The sequence below is a fragment of the Heliconius melpomene genome, chromosome 5 (genome assembly GCF_056956725.1).
Source record: "Heliconius melpomene rosina isolate 202511_hmr_F chromosome 5, ASM5695672v1, whole genome shotgun sequence".
Taxonomy (NCBI): domain Eukaryota; kingdom Metazoa; phylum Arthropoda; class Insecta; order Lepidoptera; family Nymphalidae; genus Heliconius; species Heliconius melpomene.
In genome coordinates this window covers 8,631,392-8,650,350 of record NC_140393.1, presented here as the reverse complement: position 1 = coordinate 8,650,350, position 18,959 = coordinate 8,631,392, and the positions used below count along the sequence as shown (strand labels likewise).

The window sequence follows — 18,959 nt, the reverse complement described above, 5'->3', positions numbered from 1 at the left end:
TTTTTAGTTTTTCATTTCATTATCTTCCTATAAAATTTTTCACGTTATAGCACTAACTGCTAAATAATTTAATCCTGTTCCTTTTCTTACATGAACTAGCAGCATGACATTCAATAGATATTAATTTAATACATCTTTATGCATTAAATATTTTTGAACAGTGCAATAAGCTTTTCTTGTTAGTATTATTTTTTATATTTATCTTAATCGTTATAGTGGAAAACTTAGAATACTCGGAACTTTATTATATATACCCACCCAGACCCATAAAAGACTTATTAACTTTTTGGAAGCAAAAACTTGGCGTAACAACCTTATTATTATATGTTTATTTCTTGTTTTTTTTTTAAAGTTTTTTTTATACTTCGGAACCTATAAGTAATTCTTCAATCAATCAAATCTTTACCACGAAACCCTCATAATTAAAAGAGGTCCCGACTGTTAATCCTAATAAACTATTGTGATTGTTTATTTTCTTTTTAGTTTTATGCAGTCGGGGTATTGTTTTTTTTAAATATTTTTATATTTTTTAGTTTTATTTTTAAATGTGATTTATTTTTAATCGTTTGATATTAATATATTAAAAATTACACACTGTAATAGTAATAAATGTTAGGTTAGGTACAATAAAAAAATATTTTTATTTGTAACAATATTTATGACAAGACTAAGTATACCTTTCGCTCTCCTGGAACGTGAAGGTCCTCTTGTATGTAGGCTAATTCCCTTCAATACAATTCAAAACATATTATATAACTATGAAAACTATATAAATTACAGCAAATTTATTTTAAATGGAATTTCGAGGTGCGTGATTTATTTTATATCTATTTTAGGCGGAGGGCATTACAAGTCCAAAGGCACGACTTAACCACTACAAGTTAAGGAATTATTACTTACATGCAGCAGCTCTCCCAAATATCTGGAATGTACACGTAGCCACTTGTAATATTTGAAAGATTGTCCCCTAACTCCAAATCGTTGAGGAGTTGGATCTTTTATCATCATCATTAGCTCAGTAATGTCATCAGATGATAACTGCAAGACATATAGTATGTGCCTATAAAACTACATGGTGATTCGATTCCCTCCACTTTCGTGGGATTTATCATCAGATCCTGACTTGATGGTAATGGGACTAATAGGATTTTTCTATCAAAATATAGTTTTTAAAATCAGTCCACAAATTATGGAGAAATCCACGCACAAGCATAAATGAAAAATCCTTTTTCCTCAAAAGAAAAACATGATTATTTATTTCAATTTCGAATTTCAATCCGATAATTTTTTCACACTCCTGTTAAACAAAATGTGACGTTTACTTACGGCACTCAACACAAGCAATTTCTTCAAATTTGGTTCTTAATTTCAACGGTAAATGGTTAATAAAAATAGTCCAAAAATGTTCATTAAGTCCACGCATCTTACGTACACATCATATTCTTCATGAAGTCACTTTCGAAGTGCTTTTAACTTACTGAACAACCCACCGCCAATATTTTTCTACTGCTTTTCATATCTACCTCTAGATTTGAACCGGATATAAACACGGATGAGATGATAAACACTTTTATATCAAATTAACATGCAAATTTTCTGATTAAAGTGTTGCTATCTTATCACTTATTTTAGGACGAGAAAATTATTAATCCTACAATATATTCTTAGAATTTTATTTAGTTTATATTTTTTTAACCTCACGCTGTATCCCAAATATAGCAGAGGCAGAGGGAACCTATGGGAACCTCGTCTTCCACCGAATTCTAAAAGCATTGTGTATTGAGTGGCGGAACGCAATGTCGTGCTTTACCTTGTTACCAGAACGAGGAAATGAAAATATTAAAAAAAAATTCCTCAAGTGAGAATTGAATCTACAACCTGTCGGGATTTAAGTCACATGTCACATGTTTAAGCCACTGCACCACGACTGGCCTCAATTTTATTTTTAAATATTCTACAAGGTCTCTCTTGAGATAACTCTATGTTCTAACTCTAACGTATCTATCTTGTAAATAAAAAAAATATCATCGAAATGTATGAAAGTAAATACAATTATTTTTATGAAAAATTTGGTGAAAAATATTTTTTCTGTTGACTGTACTTTTCTATTTTTGGAAATCTTGAGATAAGCCCGTGTTTACGAATTCATGAAACGGATCCCATTATATATAAATATGAATTTGATGCATACATTCTATAGTTTGTTTGTGGTTTTCTAGTAAAGTGACTGTGTTTTTTTAGTTCCTATAATTTTAACCGGTTAATGTAAGTACTTATAAAAATTTTGTTTTCTTTCTTTCATTGTATTCCATACATAGTAAGGGCAGGCAGAGGGTACTTGGAAATTTAGTGTTAAGACACTCTGTGTTCATTTATTAACACGTTAAAGTGTCCACGCCAATAAAGTCGCGTCAAGAATTTTTATTTAAACTGGTGAATTATAATTGAAAAATAAGTAAAAAATATATATTTTTAATTTCTATTTATTATTGTAAGATGGCAGATTTGAAGCTGTACTACTTTCCTGTGAGAGCTCTCGGTGAAGGGGCTCGTATGCTGTTTGCTTATGGCGGCCGCAAATACGATGATCTAAGGATACCTCCAGAGCAATGGCCATCATTCAAACCATGTAAGTATCCACTTTAGTTATTATATACTTTGAGAGGAAAGTAAGTCTGAATTTTACTATTCCAATTTAAAACACTAGCTGTCTTTGTTTTCGGCGAGGAAAAGGGAAGGGAGGAGAAGGGAATCTTGTGTTAAGACATTCCACCCAGTTTTCAAGACATTAGGTATTACAAAACGCTTGTCTTATTTACCAGAGCGAAATATGAGAATAGTATTCGTTGTACCAATGGGAAATCGAACCTTACATTCAAACTCTATACCACTAAGCTACTGCTACGACTGCCTCTAAATAATAATTAAATTTATTTCTCAGCCACCCCATTCAGTCAAATGCCAGTGTTGGAGATAAATGGTCAGAAATATGCGCAAAGTTTGGCCATAGGACGATACCTTGGCCGTGAGTTTGGACTTGCTGGAAACAGTACGCAAGAGGACCTCGAGATTGATCAAAACGTATACTTTGTTAATGAAATACGTCAAGGTAATAGAGACAGTATTTAAATAAAAATAAAAATATTTCAGGGATTTAGCAAAGTTTTTTTTTAAATTATGATGAACAATAAAGTTGAGTAACCTGTTTGATAGACTAATAAAACTTTAATTTAACAAATTTTTACCCGTAATCATACAATTGAAGTTAATTTCTCATCAACTTCACGCTGTATCCCGCACACAGCGGGATAGGCAGTGGGAACCTAGTGTTAAGACATTCCGTTGCCCACTTTCCGCCGAATTCTGGTGCTATACACTATACAGTTTGTTGTACAAAATCAACTAGTTAAAATAATAATCTTTTTATGTACACAGCTGCTAACTTCGTATTTACCGTGAAAGATGAAAATATCAAAGCTGAACTGAAGAAAGATTTACATAAAAACTACTTGCATGATGCACTGAAAAAATTAAATGAAATTATCGTCAAAAACAACGGACACCTGGCACTTGGCAGGGTAATTATTATTTGTAGACTTAAATAACTTAAGTAATCCATTTGTATCGCGCACATAATGAGGAAGTCACAGGGAACCTAGTTTTACGACAGTCCGTTCCCCATTTGCCTCTAAATTCTAGAGGCGTTGCATGTTGAGTGGCGGAACTAGATGCCGCGATTTGCCTCGACACGAGAGCGAAGAACATTAAAATAATAAATATTTCGTTCCTCGAGTGGGAATCAAACCCACAACCTGTCACATTTACAGTCCCACGCTTGCTCCCTGGCACCACGACTGGCCTTTCAAGTAATAGATAATATATAGTTTTTTCAACTTCACGCTTTATCCCGCAGAGAGAACCCCAGTGTTAGGACACTCTCTTCTTCGCTTTCTCAAAAATTTGCGATAAGACATGTTAGCTGAAATTGAATTAAATTTTCTATCATTTCTTTAAATGGAATAAAAATATATTTTTTTAAATATCCTTGTCCCTATTGTAGAGTAAGAAAAGTTTTGAGATATTTCATTGTACTATTTTTTTCCATTTTTCAGCTGACTTGGGCAGACTTCTGGTTTACAGGCGTTTACGACCGTTTCAAATTGATTATCCAATTGCCTGACATCGAGCAACGGTATCCAGCTCTCAAGAAGGTTCAAGACAACGTGTTGTCCATTCCAAAAGTAAAAGCTTATCATGACAAACATGGCCCTAAATCCGAATACTGATTGAATGTCACCTAAAAATAACGTTTTAAACGTATTAATTGTATATTATTATAATAAATAAATATATATATCATTAATAATATTTTTTCCTTATATATATATAATTAAAAAGTTGTGTGAACGAAATGAATTTAATGAACTATTGACTAATTGTATCATACTATTAGTTTTTGTTAAAAAAAAAAAAGGATGCCTGTAAGAAATCACTTATAGTGATAAGGCCGCCTATGCACTGTATCTTAATTAGAAATTTAATTGTATTTTCTTTGTGCAATAAAGTGTTTTTGATTGATTGATTGACTAAATCTATAAAAATAATACAATTTTAAAGGAGATCAATTCTGTACCTTAGATGACAAACACTAAAGAAGTAGTTTAAATTTACTTCTAGGGATCTTTTTACAAGTAAGAGAACATTAAAATACAATTATCATATTATGTCTCTGTCTGCTTGTGTTTTGTTTGCTTTTCACACAAAAAAGTACTGGTCGTATTTTAATTCAACTTTTTTATGATATAGTCTTTGATAACGTAAAAAGGCTAAAATTTATTTCAATTCTGAATACCATACGTGGAACAACAGCCTGTTTAATCTATAAGACCTTTTAATATAGTACCATGAGATGAGCATTTTTTGTTGAAATAAAATTGCGAACGTCTGATGTGGAACCCTAGCTGCCAAGCTAAACCTCATGGGATAAAAAAAAATGTCTGAAGAATAGATCCATTTTCATTTAGATTCTACGATTATAAACACTATAATTAATATATTTAAGCTTATATAACTAAATATAGCGTTAGTGAAAATCGTCAAATCATTTTCCTAATAACTGTTAAGAGATAAGGCCGTGCGCACAAACTCGTGTCCCGGAACTTACTATTTCATATAAAAGTTTTATTTATCACGTTAATATTTAATATTAAATAGGAGCTAGTGGATATTATTAAAGTGTATTTTTAATTCTATTTTAAAGTAACATTACAATATCAAATACCAATTTTAAATATTATTACTTTTATATATAACTACGTACAATGGCAGATTTGAAGTTATATTATTTTCCCGTGAGATCTCTCGGTGAGGGTGCCCGCATGTTATTTGCTTACGCTGATCGAGACTATGATGACGTCAGAATACTTTCCGAGCAATGGCGAGAATTTAAACCATGTATGTATTTATTTTGCCTTTTTTAATTATAGATTTTAAACGTGATTGTGGGTTCGATTCCCGTGCGGAAATGTCTTGTCTTATTTTCATTTCCTCGCTCTGGTAATACGACGCAACGCGACGTTGAGTTCCAGAACTCATTTCGTGATGTCTCCAAAACTCGGAGGCTCAGTGGGGAACGAGGTGTCCTAAGACAAGGTTCCCTCTGCCTTCTGTGCTATCAAAAATATATCTGTTAGAATTGATAATTCACAATTTTCCAGTATTTTTGTACTATATTATTACGGGACGAAGTCTTTTTGGGAATATTTTAGTTTTTAAGTATGTGTTGTAAATATTATCATGTCTTTGTAATTCAAGTGACGTCAAGGACACACCGCTATAAGATAGCGATATAGATAGCTACTATCTAAAATAAATATATATATACGCAAATGGTAAGTATGTCTGTATACGTAAAGATAATAGTTAACTTTGTATAGATATATAAATATTTTCACCGTAACACTGAGTGATTAAAAGCTATTGGTTTCAACTCTTTCACCAGTCTTGAGATGCAGTTTTCATTCATAGATTATTATGGCATCTCAGAATTGTTCTTAAAATCGACCACAGAGCTTAAAGACGCTTATAAATACGAGTTTTAAAGAGGTTTTCTTGAAACTGAATACGGGAGTGGAAAATGGGATATTTTTAATTTACCTACTAACAAACAACGTTAAAAAAACTTTTATTTTATAAAGTTATAATATTATAGCTACGCCATTGGGTCAAATGCCAGTATTAGAAATAAATGGGCATAAATACGCGCAGAGCTTGGCTATATCACGCTACCTTGGCCGTGAGTTTGGACTCGCTGGAAACAACTCGCAAGAGGACCTCGAGATTGATCAAAACGTCTACTTTATTGAAGAAATTCGTCAAGGTAACGTTAAAAAAAATTTCAAATACTATATATTTTTTAAATATAATTTTATTTTTTTAACCTTAAAATTACATAATTATACAACATTTTCAATTCGTCTAAAATTATAAGTTTATTTAAGTATGTGAATTGAAATCTCTTTAATTTATTATACTTACAGCTGCTAATTACGTGTTTTACGTCAAAGATGAAAAAATAAAGGCCGTCTTGAAGAAAGACATGGACGAGAACTACTTACCTGATGTACTGAAAAGATTAAACGATATTATTATCAAGAACAATGGATACTTGGCACTTGGCAGGGTAATTATTTTATATATAAGCAGTCCATTAAAAAAAAAATCAGTAAATTTCCTTTATTCATAGTTTTGAGTAAACATACATATAGGCATAGCTTAAGTAAATAACTTGGCGAAGTAGTGAGGTAGAGTAATTCTTTTGAGATTGAAAATATAGGCAGGCAATAATTAATGAAAATACCAACATTTCACACACCTTTTAGAGTTCCGCGCCTAAAAGGGTAATAATGAAATCTTTATGGGATCTCTTTGTTGTCCGTCTGTCCATCTGTTAAGACCATTTCGAATCACGTAGAAGTATAAAGATAGAAATAATGTTAATTATTCGAACCTACAGTTTCTTGAACCACGGAAAAATTAAGATTCTAAGTCAACTTAATCAAAATATACGAGCATTTAAGCATCATTTTTGCTGCATTTTGTATGAAATTCACAAATCAAAACTTACTGTACTTCCCGTAGACCTACAGTAATAGGTATAATAGATACTAATTTGGCACGATATGGGAACTTGTAGTACAAAAATCTGTGAAATTTATTTTTATACTAGCGGCCCGCCCGCGGCTTCGCCTGCGTGAACTACGTTATTATTGCTGTCTGTCTGTCCTATAAGTGACGTCCATGCAAAATTTGAGACTCCTAGCATTTGTAGTAACGAAGTTTCATACAAACTTTCAACCCTAAAAACAACCCCTTAGAAGTCGAATATTGCAGATTCCCGTCTTAGCGAGATAAATAACTCCTATGCAAAATTTGAGATTCCTAGCTCTGGTAGTTTCTGAGATTTTGTGATGAGTGAGTGACCTTTCGATTTTATATATATAGAATACAGATAAAAATTATTTTAAACTATAGCTTCAGTTCATTTCATACAAACTGAGTAATTTTATATTATTTACTTTCAGCTCACATGGTCAGACTTCTGGTTCGCCGGCGTCTACGATCGGTTTAAGTTAATCATCCAACTTCCCGACATTGACCTTCTGTATCCTGCCCTTAAAAAAGTTCGAGAAAATGTCTTATCTATACCAAAAGTCAAAGCATACTATGATAAAAATGCACCTAAATCGGTATATTAATTATTCTTGCATGAATTGCTGTGTTAATAATAATAATCATTTTGTATACATACAATATTTTTAATAAATAATTATATTTAGTATTTTTATCTTTTTTTTTCATTTCTTCATTCTCCCATATATTTTTTTTTAATTAAGAAAGTTGAAAGTACTGCATTTGTATTTTAAGGTCATATTTTAAGTTGTTGTAGACTACTTTTTAGTCTACTTACTGTAAGTCGATCGATAATTAAATAAGCATCTTTGGCCTTTTGTCAAACTGTCATTAAAAATAGTAGTAATAAAATTATATAGCAAACTCCTAAAATAAAAAACGGAATTTAAAAAATTGTTTTTAATTAAAAATAAACATTGAATGTACTTTTTGCTCTATATATTTAATAGGCGCTTTGTGTTAAGTGGCGAAACTCAACGCCACCAGAGCAACCAGTGTACCGGATCCATAACCCGTCGGGCTTACAGTCACACAGTCCTACGATTAGTCTCACCTAACTTACAATGCCGAAATTGGTACAGAACCCTCGATGGACGAATCCGACTCACACTTGTCCAAATAGTACGTTAACACTCTTGTGAAATTAACGCTTTAATTAGTCAGTCAGTCAGCCATCGATAATCCATCATGATTAATTAAAAAGTACCAACGCCTGTTAATAGATTACAGCATTCAATTAAAAAAGAACAAAAAAGATATAGTTTTTCATAAACATAGTACTAATTTCAACACTTCTTGGCTTAATTGGAATATTTCGTTGAAAACAGAACAATGTTTTATAAAATGTATCTAAATTTCTGTAAGTAAGGTTTAAGTAAGATTTTACTGTATAAAATATTTTAATAGGGTAGGCAAAGGGAACCTACTGTTAAAATCTCCGTTCATTTTTCTCGGCGAATGAATTATTTTCTATTTCTCGCTCGGGTAACAAGATATGAAGAAATTCAGTGGGAAGTGGAGAAGGCGGTGTCGACACTAGTTTCCCTAAAAATATTAATAGTTTTTATTGTTACAGTTATTATTATGCTGCTAATATCAATTGTATCCGGTAGAATGTTCAAATTAAAAGCTCCCTATCCATGTCCATGTAAAAGAGAGGACAATCCAGTGTGCGGGTCCAACTACAAGACATACGGGAGCCCTACCTGCTTGAGATGTGACAGTCATCTCGGAGTATTCCTTGTCAAGATGGGGCCATGTTATTAATGTACTTACTTGATATTTATATACTTTTTAAAATTTCCCTTAGGTTCATAATTTTTTTTAATTAAATAAATGTCTCGTTTTAATAATGCATTAATAAATACTGAAAAAAATTTTTTTATATAACTGTTATAGAAGGGTTGCAGTGGAAAAGTAACTTCCTGTAAATGCAATTTCTTTTCTTTTTTTTATTCTAAAAGAAATTAAATTGTTTTGGGTTCAGTTCTACTCGGTGAAATAAATTATTTTTATTTTCCGTATGTCGTATTGATTGGAAAACGAACTATTTATTTTGCACAATACCGGTAAAACAGCAGGTAAGTGCTCTACAGATTCTCTAGAAATTTTATACATTCTCTAGGTAAAATATATAATGGACATAATTATACATATTATTTCATACATTTCTTGATCGCCCCGGGTATCTATACATTGTGAATATATTTACATGTATGTTCAAAATAAATTTGTCATAATATAAATTAAGTCATATTTTCACAATTTCAAGTATTTCAATTATTATTTGATACGCGTTTTAGTTGCGAGCGTTGATTTAATTTAGCATACACAGATTCAATACTTTTTGTATTCTTGATTTCACACTGCTATATGATTTATTAAAAACAAAATAAAACTTTTTTTTATAACAATATGATCGAGATAGTTTGAAAAATAAGTTCTTTTTTATTAATGATATTATTTTGATTTTTTAATGAGAGGTGCAAATTCTGCCAGTGGTGATTAATTATACATATATTAATGAAAAATACAACAAATTATAAAAGAAATAACATTGTTTTAGTTTTTTCTTTTCTAATTATAAAAATATTTCTGCAATTTTTACGCTACGCTTACAAGCTTGCCGTATTTCTGTGAGCGTCTTAAACGTGCAAGCGTCCACAAGCTTCACAAATACGAGTATGCCATTTACATGCTTACGAGTGCGTATGGTCCTAATCAGTATATTTTTAAATAATAGAACAAAACATAACAAGAGAAAAATTTGGCAGATAATCAATTAATATCAGCTAAACATTAATTAAAAAGGCATAAAAGTGATAAATGAATTGAATTTGTATATTGAAATAAATCAATATATTTTTAAACTAATATCGCTTTGAATCTATATATATTCTAAATTAAGAAGGAAATAAAACATTATTCTTAATGTTTTAAGTATTTTAGCTGATTTACCATCTGTACTAACGGTTGCCGCAAGCACCTATCTGTTTAGAAATCGACACTAGTCTGAATCGGCGACAAGCGCTCACAAGCCATGCCAAATTTCTTTAATCGCTTGTTTTAGTTGACGCTTGGAAAGCCTAGGCAAGCGTGTACATGTACGATTAAATGTCCGTAACTAACTAGCCGCGGAAAACTGAAATTAGGTAAATGAGTTTGAAGAGGAATATCGAGGAGTACTATAGCCATGAAAGAGCGGGTTTCCTGAAATTCTTAAAGAAACGGGTAGAAATGCGATTTTACGTGTTACAGCCTACAAAAACAAAGTCGCGGGCTATAACTCGTCCAAATCCAGAGTTATTTATAAAAGTAACGAAAAATATTGAAATAAAAAATGGTCATAAATATTTAATCATATAAAATTGATTCTCTTTGGACATAATTAAATATTTTTATGATCATTCATTTATTTCGGCTGTATATAAAGGAAAATAATAAAAATTCTACTTTATTTATATTTTTCAACATAAAATGATATTGTGAACTATAGAAAATATTACATATATTTTCTAGAAAAAAGAAATGTTTATAAAAACAAGTAAGTGTGTCTTGTGGTTATTGGTTTATAGTGTTCTTTTTTTGTTATAAGGCCATCAATAATGTGATACTGTAGAGAAGATGGTCGTAGGTTCGACACCCGCTTGGAAGAATAATTTATTACCATGTCGCTGCTCTGGTAGACATGGACATAGACTGGTGTTGAGTTTCATCATTCAATACGCATTGTGACTAGCAGGACGCGTAAATAGAAGTGTTTATCTACTTACCCTGCTGTATGCGGGATACGTAAGGCTAAAAAATATCTCTCAAGTTTCTGAAATAATCTCTTAAACCCCTGATTCTAAGCACTAATAATTAATTCCCCTGAATAGTAATCGAATCGAAAACCGTCACACGGTGTGCCAGTGTGTGTGTTTCTCTAGTTTTGCCGGTTATGGCATGACATTAAAATCAGCCTCATGCTGTATCCCGCACACAGCAGACAGAGGGAACATAGTGTTAACACACTCCCTTCCTCACTTTCCACCGAATTCTGGAGGCACTGGTCTGGTGTTGGTCTTCCTCACTTTCCGCCGAATTCTGGAGGCATTGCGTGTTGAGTGGCGGAACTGAACGCCGCGTTTGCTTCGATACCAGAGCTAAGAAACGGAAATATAAATTTAAATCAATATTTCGTTTCCTCGAGTGGCGATCGAACCCACAATCATCGCGTTACAGTCACACCCTTGTGTCGGCCTCAACATTATATGACAAATAACAAGTATTATTTATTATTTTTTCAGCAATTCTCCTGATCGTTCTTTCGCTTCAAGTTGTTATCAGTATGCCACAAGTAAACCCTAACTGTGCAGCAATACCAATGGATTTGAACCCCGTGTGCGCCTCAGATGGCGTCACTTACGACAACTTAACACAGATGGAGTGCACGGACCCCCGACTCTATGTAGTTAAACGGGGTCCCTGTTGGCTCGATAATATAAGAGACTTACCTCTGCATGACATTGTGAATTTTTTGAAAACAAGAAAATTTTAATCGTTTCATATTTGTTTTATTGCTTATATATACCGTTGAATATAAATAACGTAAAATAATAAAAAACAAAACTTAAATAGAAATTATACATACTTTAAATCGGTCTTAAATTTGAATAGAACGACTTTTATTAATTATTTTATTACCTTAATAATATATTACATTAGTCTATTCCGACTCACACTTAACCGTTTTTTCAATATATTTACTTGTGTATATTACTTCAATTGATTGTAATTATAAAATGTGATAAACTGGAACGTAACGCTACTGGTTTTATTCTATTAAAAATTTTAAATCACTATTAGAACACTCTGTATATTTAGAATATTAGATATATTTTATTTAGAATACCTATATATATATAGTAATTCAATTAAGCAAAACCTTAGTTTATCAATTACTATAAAGTATTCGATAGTATCTAAAAAATTACAATTTTTGTCACACGTTCTATATATCTATATACAGGGTGTCCCAGGAGTCAGTGATAAAACGAAAACAGGTGATAGACCAAGTCGTGACAGTTATGAGAAAAATATAAAAAAAAATCTGTGTCATGTATTTTTCATATTATATTGATTTAAAAAAATATCGGAAAAACCGACACCTTGTGATGATTTTTCAAGTCCTAAGACTACAAATATTACTCTTTTTTCAATTTTTTTTCTGTAACGTAATCATGAGTAACCCTTCTGTGAATTACAGTTTAAGATTTAAACATACCTGCATCGGTTTTCAAGAAAATGCCGCGTTTTTGCCAAATATTAAATTCAAAATATTTACTACACCCAATTTTAACCGACTGTACTGTAAAAAAAATGTACCACACTGTTTTTGCAAGTAGCTTTAAAAGTTTGCGCATTTAATCTGGATTCCGAAATTGTACGATACTTGCTGGATTAATTTCTTTGTTGAAGAGAGAAAAATTGAAATACACGATAATCGGGATGACGTTCAGCGTTTTGGTATCTTTTCCGAAACATTCTAGCTGCAGCATTAGCGTTACATAACCATTCTCCATGGATGAAATGCATATTGGCAATGTGTCAAAGACCAAGTATATGGCCTGCGAGAGCCCGGACTCGAGAACTATCCTTATAAGTCCTGGGCCAGCCCCTAAGTCGGAAAAGGTTTGGACGGTATCACAGACTATCACCACCACACCAGAGACTACACCAGTGACCTCCCGCCACTTAGCCCAGGCAACGCTTATCCGTGATTGATGCCTCCAGACTCGTGCATGACGGATCTAAGATACCTAGATCGATACCTAGACCTATAAGGATAGTGCTCGAGTCCGGGCTGTCGCAGGCCATATACTCGGTCTTTGACACATTGCCAATATGCATTTCATTCATGGAGAATGATTATGTAACGCAAATGCTGCAGCTAGAATGTATCGGAAAAGATACCAAAACGCTGAACGTCATCCCGATTATCGTGTATTTAGATTTTTCTCTCTTCAACAAAGAAATAATCCAGCAAGTATAGTACCATTTTGGAATCCAGATTAAATGCGCCAACATTTAAAGTTACTTGCAAAAACAGTGTAGTACATTTTTTTTATAGTACAGTCGGTTAAAGTTGGGTGTACTAAATATGTTGAATTTAATGTTTGGCAAAAACTCGGCATTTTATTGAAAACTGATGCAGGTATGTTTAAATCTTAGACTGTAATTCACAGAAGGGTTACTCATGATTACGTTACAGAAAAAAAATTGAAAAAAGAGTAATATTTGTAGTCTTAGGACTTGAAAAATCATCACAAGGTGTCGGTTTTTCCGATATTTTTTTAAATCAATATAATATGAAAAATACATGACACAGATTTTTTTTTATATTTTTCTCATAACTGTCACGACTTGGTCTATCACCTGTTTTCGTTTTATCGTTGACTCCTGGGACACCCTGTATATAAAATCGGAAGGGCACTCACTCATCACCAAATCTCAGAAACTACACGTGCTAGGAATCTTAAATTTTGCATAAGAGTTATTGATTGATAGGACGTAGGTGCTCGCTAATACGGGAATTTGCAATATTCGACTTCTAAGGGGTTGCTTTTGGGGTTGAAAGTTTGTATGAAACTTCGTTACAAATGCTAGGAGTCCCAAATTTTGCATGGACGTAACTTATAGGACGTAGGTACTCATGGAGACAGAAATTAATAATAACGTAGTTCACACCGGCGAAGCCGCGAGCGGGCCGCTAGTACGAATATAAAGATATATTTTTGAATACTAATCTATATTATAAAAAATAATATATGATTAATATTTGTCAACTTTTAAATAGCTCCATGCGTCATTACATTGACGCAAAAGGCGCTGGACAAACAAACATAATATCTAAACTGAATATATACGTATTGTAAGGTACAAGAAATGCGGAATTAAATTAGATCGAACACTCTAAATAATCTCAAGAAAACATATTATTACCAATAATCACGCGCTAACACGACTCAAACAACGTATATGGTAAATGGATTTACAAATAAAGAACCACCTGTATATAAAGACATTCCAAGTTGTCACTGCAATAATAATCTTTTTGTACCGTTGAAAGGAATTACTGCTTCATAAGAGAAAATAATGGAAATTCTTCGAAAAATATCTTTTATTATTCTACTTTTCTGCGCTTTGGTTGCACATGGAAGAAGTCTAAATCAAAATGGTGCTGAAGATATAATTGAAAACATTCATAATATTGAGAAACGTTCACTTGAGTTAAAAAGTGATGATGGCATTTTCCAAAGAGAATTCGAAAATGCATTTGAGAGACCCCATAGACTACGTGTTCTCCCTGGATTTCTTCATTAAATAATTATACTGTTATTTTATACTATTATTGTAAGTTATATTTGTTGTATTTTTTATATTAAAATTATTTTTTTATTCCATTTTGGCATATATTTGTAATCATTTTAAATAAAAGAATATTGTTTATATGATTTCTTTTATTGTTTTTATTTATACATTTATATATCTCGTACATTCTATATAATAACTAAGTAAGTAACAGATTACAAATAATATGTTCATCAATAATAGGCAAAGGCATAGATAGCATTATTCAGCTAAATAAGTAAATTAAAATATTAATTCTTAAATATAACAAAATTACAAAATACATTATCGTAATTATATCGATGATTTAATACAAAAAACAAATAAAACCATATGTTTTAAAGATATTGAATTTTACGTCTTCCGCTGCAAGTAATTTTTGATATAATATAAGCTGAATTTTTATATTCCTCATTTTTAGACTATATAAAATATATTTTTTTCATACAAATGTTCATTGTAAAAATATTATTCAAAATATTAGTTATAAGCGACTTACATACGACTTTACTTAGAGACGTTATTAACTATTATAAATCTTATTTCTTATTATGAAAATAAAAAATGGTTATTTAATACAACCACACACAAAATTAATACACAAATTGTAATAAATGAAGAAAAATGGAAAATGAATAGAAAATGCTTCTCATTTCAAAATTTAATTATTTTATATCAATTATTAAAAAAATCGTAATATCATCTAAATGTGTAGTTTTTTATTATGTTTAAAAATACAATTATCAAATACATTTCTAAAATCATTAATTCTGTTTTATGAGTTTCGTGTGTTTAAAGGAAATAAATAAATATTACTCGTTTCTAAAGTAGAGCACCGTTGATTCAGCATATTTACTTACATTAATGTACTGAAATAATTCTTAAGACAGATAACTGAAGTATAACAGTATTTTCAAGTATTATAAATTGATAGCTATAGGTTATTAATAATAACGCATTAACTATATTAAATAACCTATAAATAATTAATAAAAAACATATTTAGGAATAATAAAATGTAGTGTTAGTAATTTTTATAATAAAAAAATATATATTACTTAATTTTTAATTTTTGGCACAATGAGAATTCACTGGTTCTTTACATTTATATATGTTTTGGTGATTATTAAATTTTAGAATAAGTATTAATATTAATTTATAATTTCAACTTGTATTATATTTTATATAAATGATACGATTTTATAGTTTTTTTGAATTTAAGCTATTTCTGTATTTAATGTTTTATTTCTAATAAAAGATTTAAATATGTGATAAAATAATGATTATATTCACTATTAAATCTTTGACTTCAAAGCAACTGACAGCTTAATTTAAGTAACTAAAGCCTCATTCTGTACTTTAATTGGATAAAATACAAATAATATGTAATCACAATACAAAATGATTATCTTTGAATCTAATTTTAATTTAAAAAATAAAGTACGGAAATTGAAATAGGCAATCAACTCGCCGCAAAATAATTTGAGATATCAAATAATTAGAGAATTATAAAAAAAAAACAACGTAAAAATAAAAATGTAAAATAAATTCTAGTAGCATTGTAATGTTTTAGTATATTAGTACTACCTCATATACAGGAAAATAACAAGAAAATACTACATAATTATTTATATTGACACATTACAAGTCACTTCTATTTCTTTTTCTTAAAGTTGAATTGTTTTTAAGCATTCGACGCTATCCTACTATAAGGCAAATACTAGAACTTGCTTCAAAGAAATCTAAAGAAGTTAATAATGCCGATGTTTTTAATATAAATTTAAATCTCTGGTGTCGAGGCAAAGCGCGACGTTGAGTTCCGCCACTCAACAAGCAATGCCTCGTGAATTTGGCGGAAAGTGGAGAACGGAGTGTCTGTTGAATGGTGGAATGGCAGAGTGAAGAAATGAAAATATAAATTTAAATAACTCACAACCACAGTTTACTTGCGCCCTTTGGCCTAAAGCCGATGTCATCATACATCGGCTTTAATTAGATCGGATGATGCCGCCAGTAGTGGCAAATAAATAATTATTGTACTATGTTTTTGTTCATAAACAGTTCAAATTTAGTATGTCCTTATATGGTAGGGATACAAACATATATCTAATATACATATAAGCTTTTATAAGTAACTTTAATGCCATTTGGAGTATACTATTAGTAAATCTTAAAATGTAACAAACACGGATAAACTTAACGTATTTTAAAAGTCGTAGAGTCGAACTTAATATAATTATTTTCCCTAGTGTAATCTATATATATAAAATCGAAAGTTCACTCATCATCATCATCATCATCAGCCTGTCCTCGTCCACTGCTGGACATAGGCCTCTCCAATGGCACGCCATTGAGCTCGATCTTCAGCTCTTCGCATCCAGCCGCTGCCCGCTACTTTGCGAATATCGTCACTCCATCTAGCTGGAGGACGTCCTACATTACGCTTGCCGAGGCGTGGTCTCCACTGTAGAACGCGCTTACCCCAACGGTCATCGGTTCTGCGGCAAATGTGACCAGCCCATTGCCACTTCAGCCTGCTAATCCTTTGGGCTATGTCGATAGCATTGGTTCTCTGTCGGATAACTTCGTTTTGAATTCGATCCTTCAGAGATATTCCAAGCATAGCCCTTTCCATAGCACGCTGAGCGACTTTAAGCTGGTGGACCAATCGCACTGTCAGTGTCCACGTCTCGGCTCCGTATGTCATAACTGGTAGGACGCACTCATTAAAGACTTTCGTCTTTAGACTTTGCGGTATTGATGACGAAAAGACATCACGCAGTTGTCCATATGCCGCCCAACCAAGCTGTATTCTTCTGCGAGCCTCCATCTCGAAGTTGTTTCTACCTAACTGTACAGTTTGACCAAGATAGACATACTCCTGAACAACTTCGAGAGGTGCCCCATGAAGTGCAATCGGTTCTGGAATTACATGTTCGTTGAACATTATCTTGGTTTTATCCAAGTTCATCCGAAGACCGATGCGAGCAGAAGATTCAGCCAAGGTGCTCAACATATATTTCAGGTCCTGCACGGTTTCAGCAACAATGACAATGTCGTCTGCAAACCGCAAGTGTGAGAGAAATTTGCCATCTATGTTTATGCCCCGTCCTTTCCAGTGCAGCGTCTTGAACATATCCTCCAATGCATTAGTGAATAATTTGGGAGAAATTACGTCCCCTTGTCTCACTCCTCGATGCAGGTGGATAAGTTTAGACTGCTGATTCTGTACTTGGACGATCATAGTCGCTGCATTATAAAGGCTTCCCAACACTTTGATATATCGCCAATCGACTTGGCACCGTTGCAAGGACTCAAGAACAGACCAGATTTCAATGGTGTCGAAGGCTTTCTCATAGTCCACAAACGCTAGGCACAAGGGAAGATTATACTCTTCGGTCTTCTGTATAATCTGCCGTACCGTGTGAATATGGTCTATGGTACTATAGCCTTTGCGAAATCCGGCCTGTTCGGCAGGTTGAAATTCATCAAGTCTACGCGCAAGACGATTCGTGATGACCCTAGAAAACAACTTATAGACATGGCTCAATAAGGAAATTGGTCGGTAGTTTTTCAATAGGGTTTTGTCTCCCTTTTTGAAAAACAAGACGACAATACTGTTGCTCCATGCCTTTGGAGTTTTTCCCGAAAACAAGACGGAATTGAATATACGTTGGAGACATGTAAGTATAGGTTTTCCGCCTGCTTTTAGTAACTCCGTCGTTATTCCGTCTTCTCCTGGTGCTTTTCTATTCTTAAGCTGCCCCAAGGCCATCGAAATTTCGTCCTGTGTTACTTCTGGCAAGTTGTCTGTGAGGCGGCGTGATAAAGTGGCTCTGGGATCTCCTGATTCGGGCTTGGGACGGGACGCTTTTGAAGCATACAGTTTATCGTAGAAATCCTCAATTTCCATAAGAATTTCCGGCTTGGAGGCGACAACTTTTCCATTAGAAGTGGTCAACTTCGTCAGATGACTTCGGCCTAATCGTCGAGCGAAGACTTTTGACCCCCGATTTTGCTCGATCGCTTCTTTTATACAACGTGTATTGGAGCTTCGGAGGTCGCGTCTTACCAGCTTAGATATTTGCTTATTTAAATTTGATGAACTGCCATTGGGATTTTCACGTCGCCTTTGCATTAGCCGTAGAGATTCTCCCGAAAGTTTGGATTTCTTAGTAGAATTTTGCGTCTGGTAGAATTTTGTCCCTTCATCACGAAGAATTCCCACCACTTGGTCTAGCTTATGGTCAATGTTAACGACGCTTGTAGTTTCCAGTACAGCAAATCGGTTCTCCAGTTTCAGTTGAAATGTTTCAGACCCAGCAACAGTTTGAAGCAGATTTGGTCGAAGTGTAGATTTTATGAGACGTAGGCGT

The 18,959-nt window shown here is 32.6% G+C and overlaps 2 protein-coding genes and 1 long non-coding RNA gene across 3 annotated transcripts; all 3 read left to right on the top strand.

Annotated features, from left to right (window-relative positions):
- The first annotated feature begins 2,466 nt into the window (after window positions 1-2,466).
- Window positions 2,467-4,349, top strand: LOC146539205 (glutathione S-transferase 2-like). The gene is made up of 4 exons (XM_085186068.1): window positions 2,467-2,629; window positions 2,942-3,109; window positions 3,436-3,578; window positions 4,113-4,349. The coding sequence occupies exons 1-4, from the start codon at window positions 2,497-2,499 to the stop codon at window positions 4,284-4,286; spliced, it is 618 nt and encodes a 205-aa protein (XP_085042194.1). The 5' UTR covers window positions 2,467-2,496; the 3' UTR covers window positions 4,287-4,349.
- An 801-nt stretch (window positions 4,350-5,150) lies between these two features.
- LOC146539204 (glutathione S-transferase 2-like) lies at window positions 5,151-7,801 on the top strand. The gene is made up of 4 exons (XM_085185561.1): window positions 5,151-5,454; window positions 6,212-6,379; window positions 6,540-6,682; window positions 7,584-7,801. Exons 1-4 carry the CDS (start codon window positions 5,322-5,324, stop codon window positions 7,755-7,757), a joined length of 618 nt encoding a protein of 205 aa, XP_085041687.1. The 5' UTR covers window positions 5,151-5,321; the 3' UTR covers window positions 7,758-7,801.
- A 2,429-nt stretch (window positions 7,802-10,230) lies between these two features.
- LOC146539203 (uncharacterized) lies at window positions 10,231-11,768 on the top strand. The gene is made up of 2 exons (XR_014878019.1): window positions 10,231-10,735; window positions 11,481-11,768. It is a non-coding gene; the product is annotated as an uncharacterized LOC146539203 (long non-coding RNA).
- Window positions 11,769-18,959: the final 7,191 nt, after the last annotated feature.

What these genes read in the sequence shown, in the direction of transcription:
- LOC146539205 (XM_085186068.1), top strand. Translation starts at nt 2,497, where the DNA reads ATGGCAGATTTGAAGCTGTACTACTTTCCTGTGAGAGCTCTCGGTGAA. An exon ending in ATGGCCATCATTCAAACCAT is followed by an intron (nt 2,630 to 2,941) that starts GTAAGTATCCAC and finishes TTTATTTCTCAG; the next exon opens with CCACCCCATTCAGTCAAATG. An exon ending in GACACCTGGCACTTGGCAGG is followed by an intron (nt 3,579 to 4,112) that starts GTAATTATTATT and finishes TCCATTTTTCAG; the next exon opens with CTGACTTGGGCAGACTTCTG.
- LOC146539204 (XM_085185561.1), top strand. Translation starts at nt 5,322, where the DNA reads ATGGCAGATTTGAAGTTATATTATTTTCCCGTGAGATCTCTCGGTGAG. An exon ending in TATTGAAGAAATTCGTCAAG is followed by an intron (nt 6,380 to 6,539) that starts GTAACGTTAAAA and finishes TTATACTTACAG; the next exon opens with CTGCTAATTACGTGTTTTAC. An exon ending in GATACTTGGCACTTGGCAGG is followed by an intron (nt 6,683 to 7,583) that starts GTAATTATTTTA and finishes ATTTACTTTCAG; the next exon opens with CTCACATGGTCAGACTTCTG.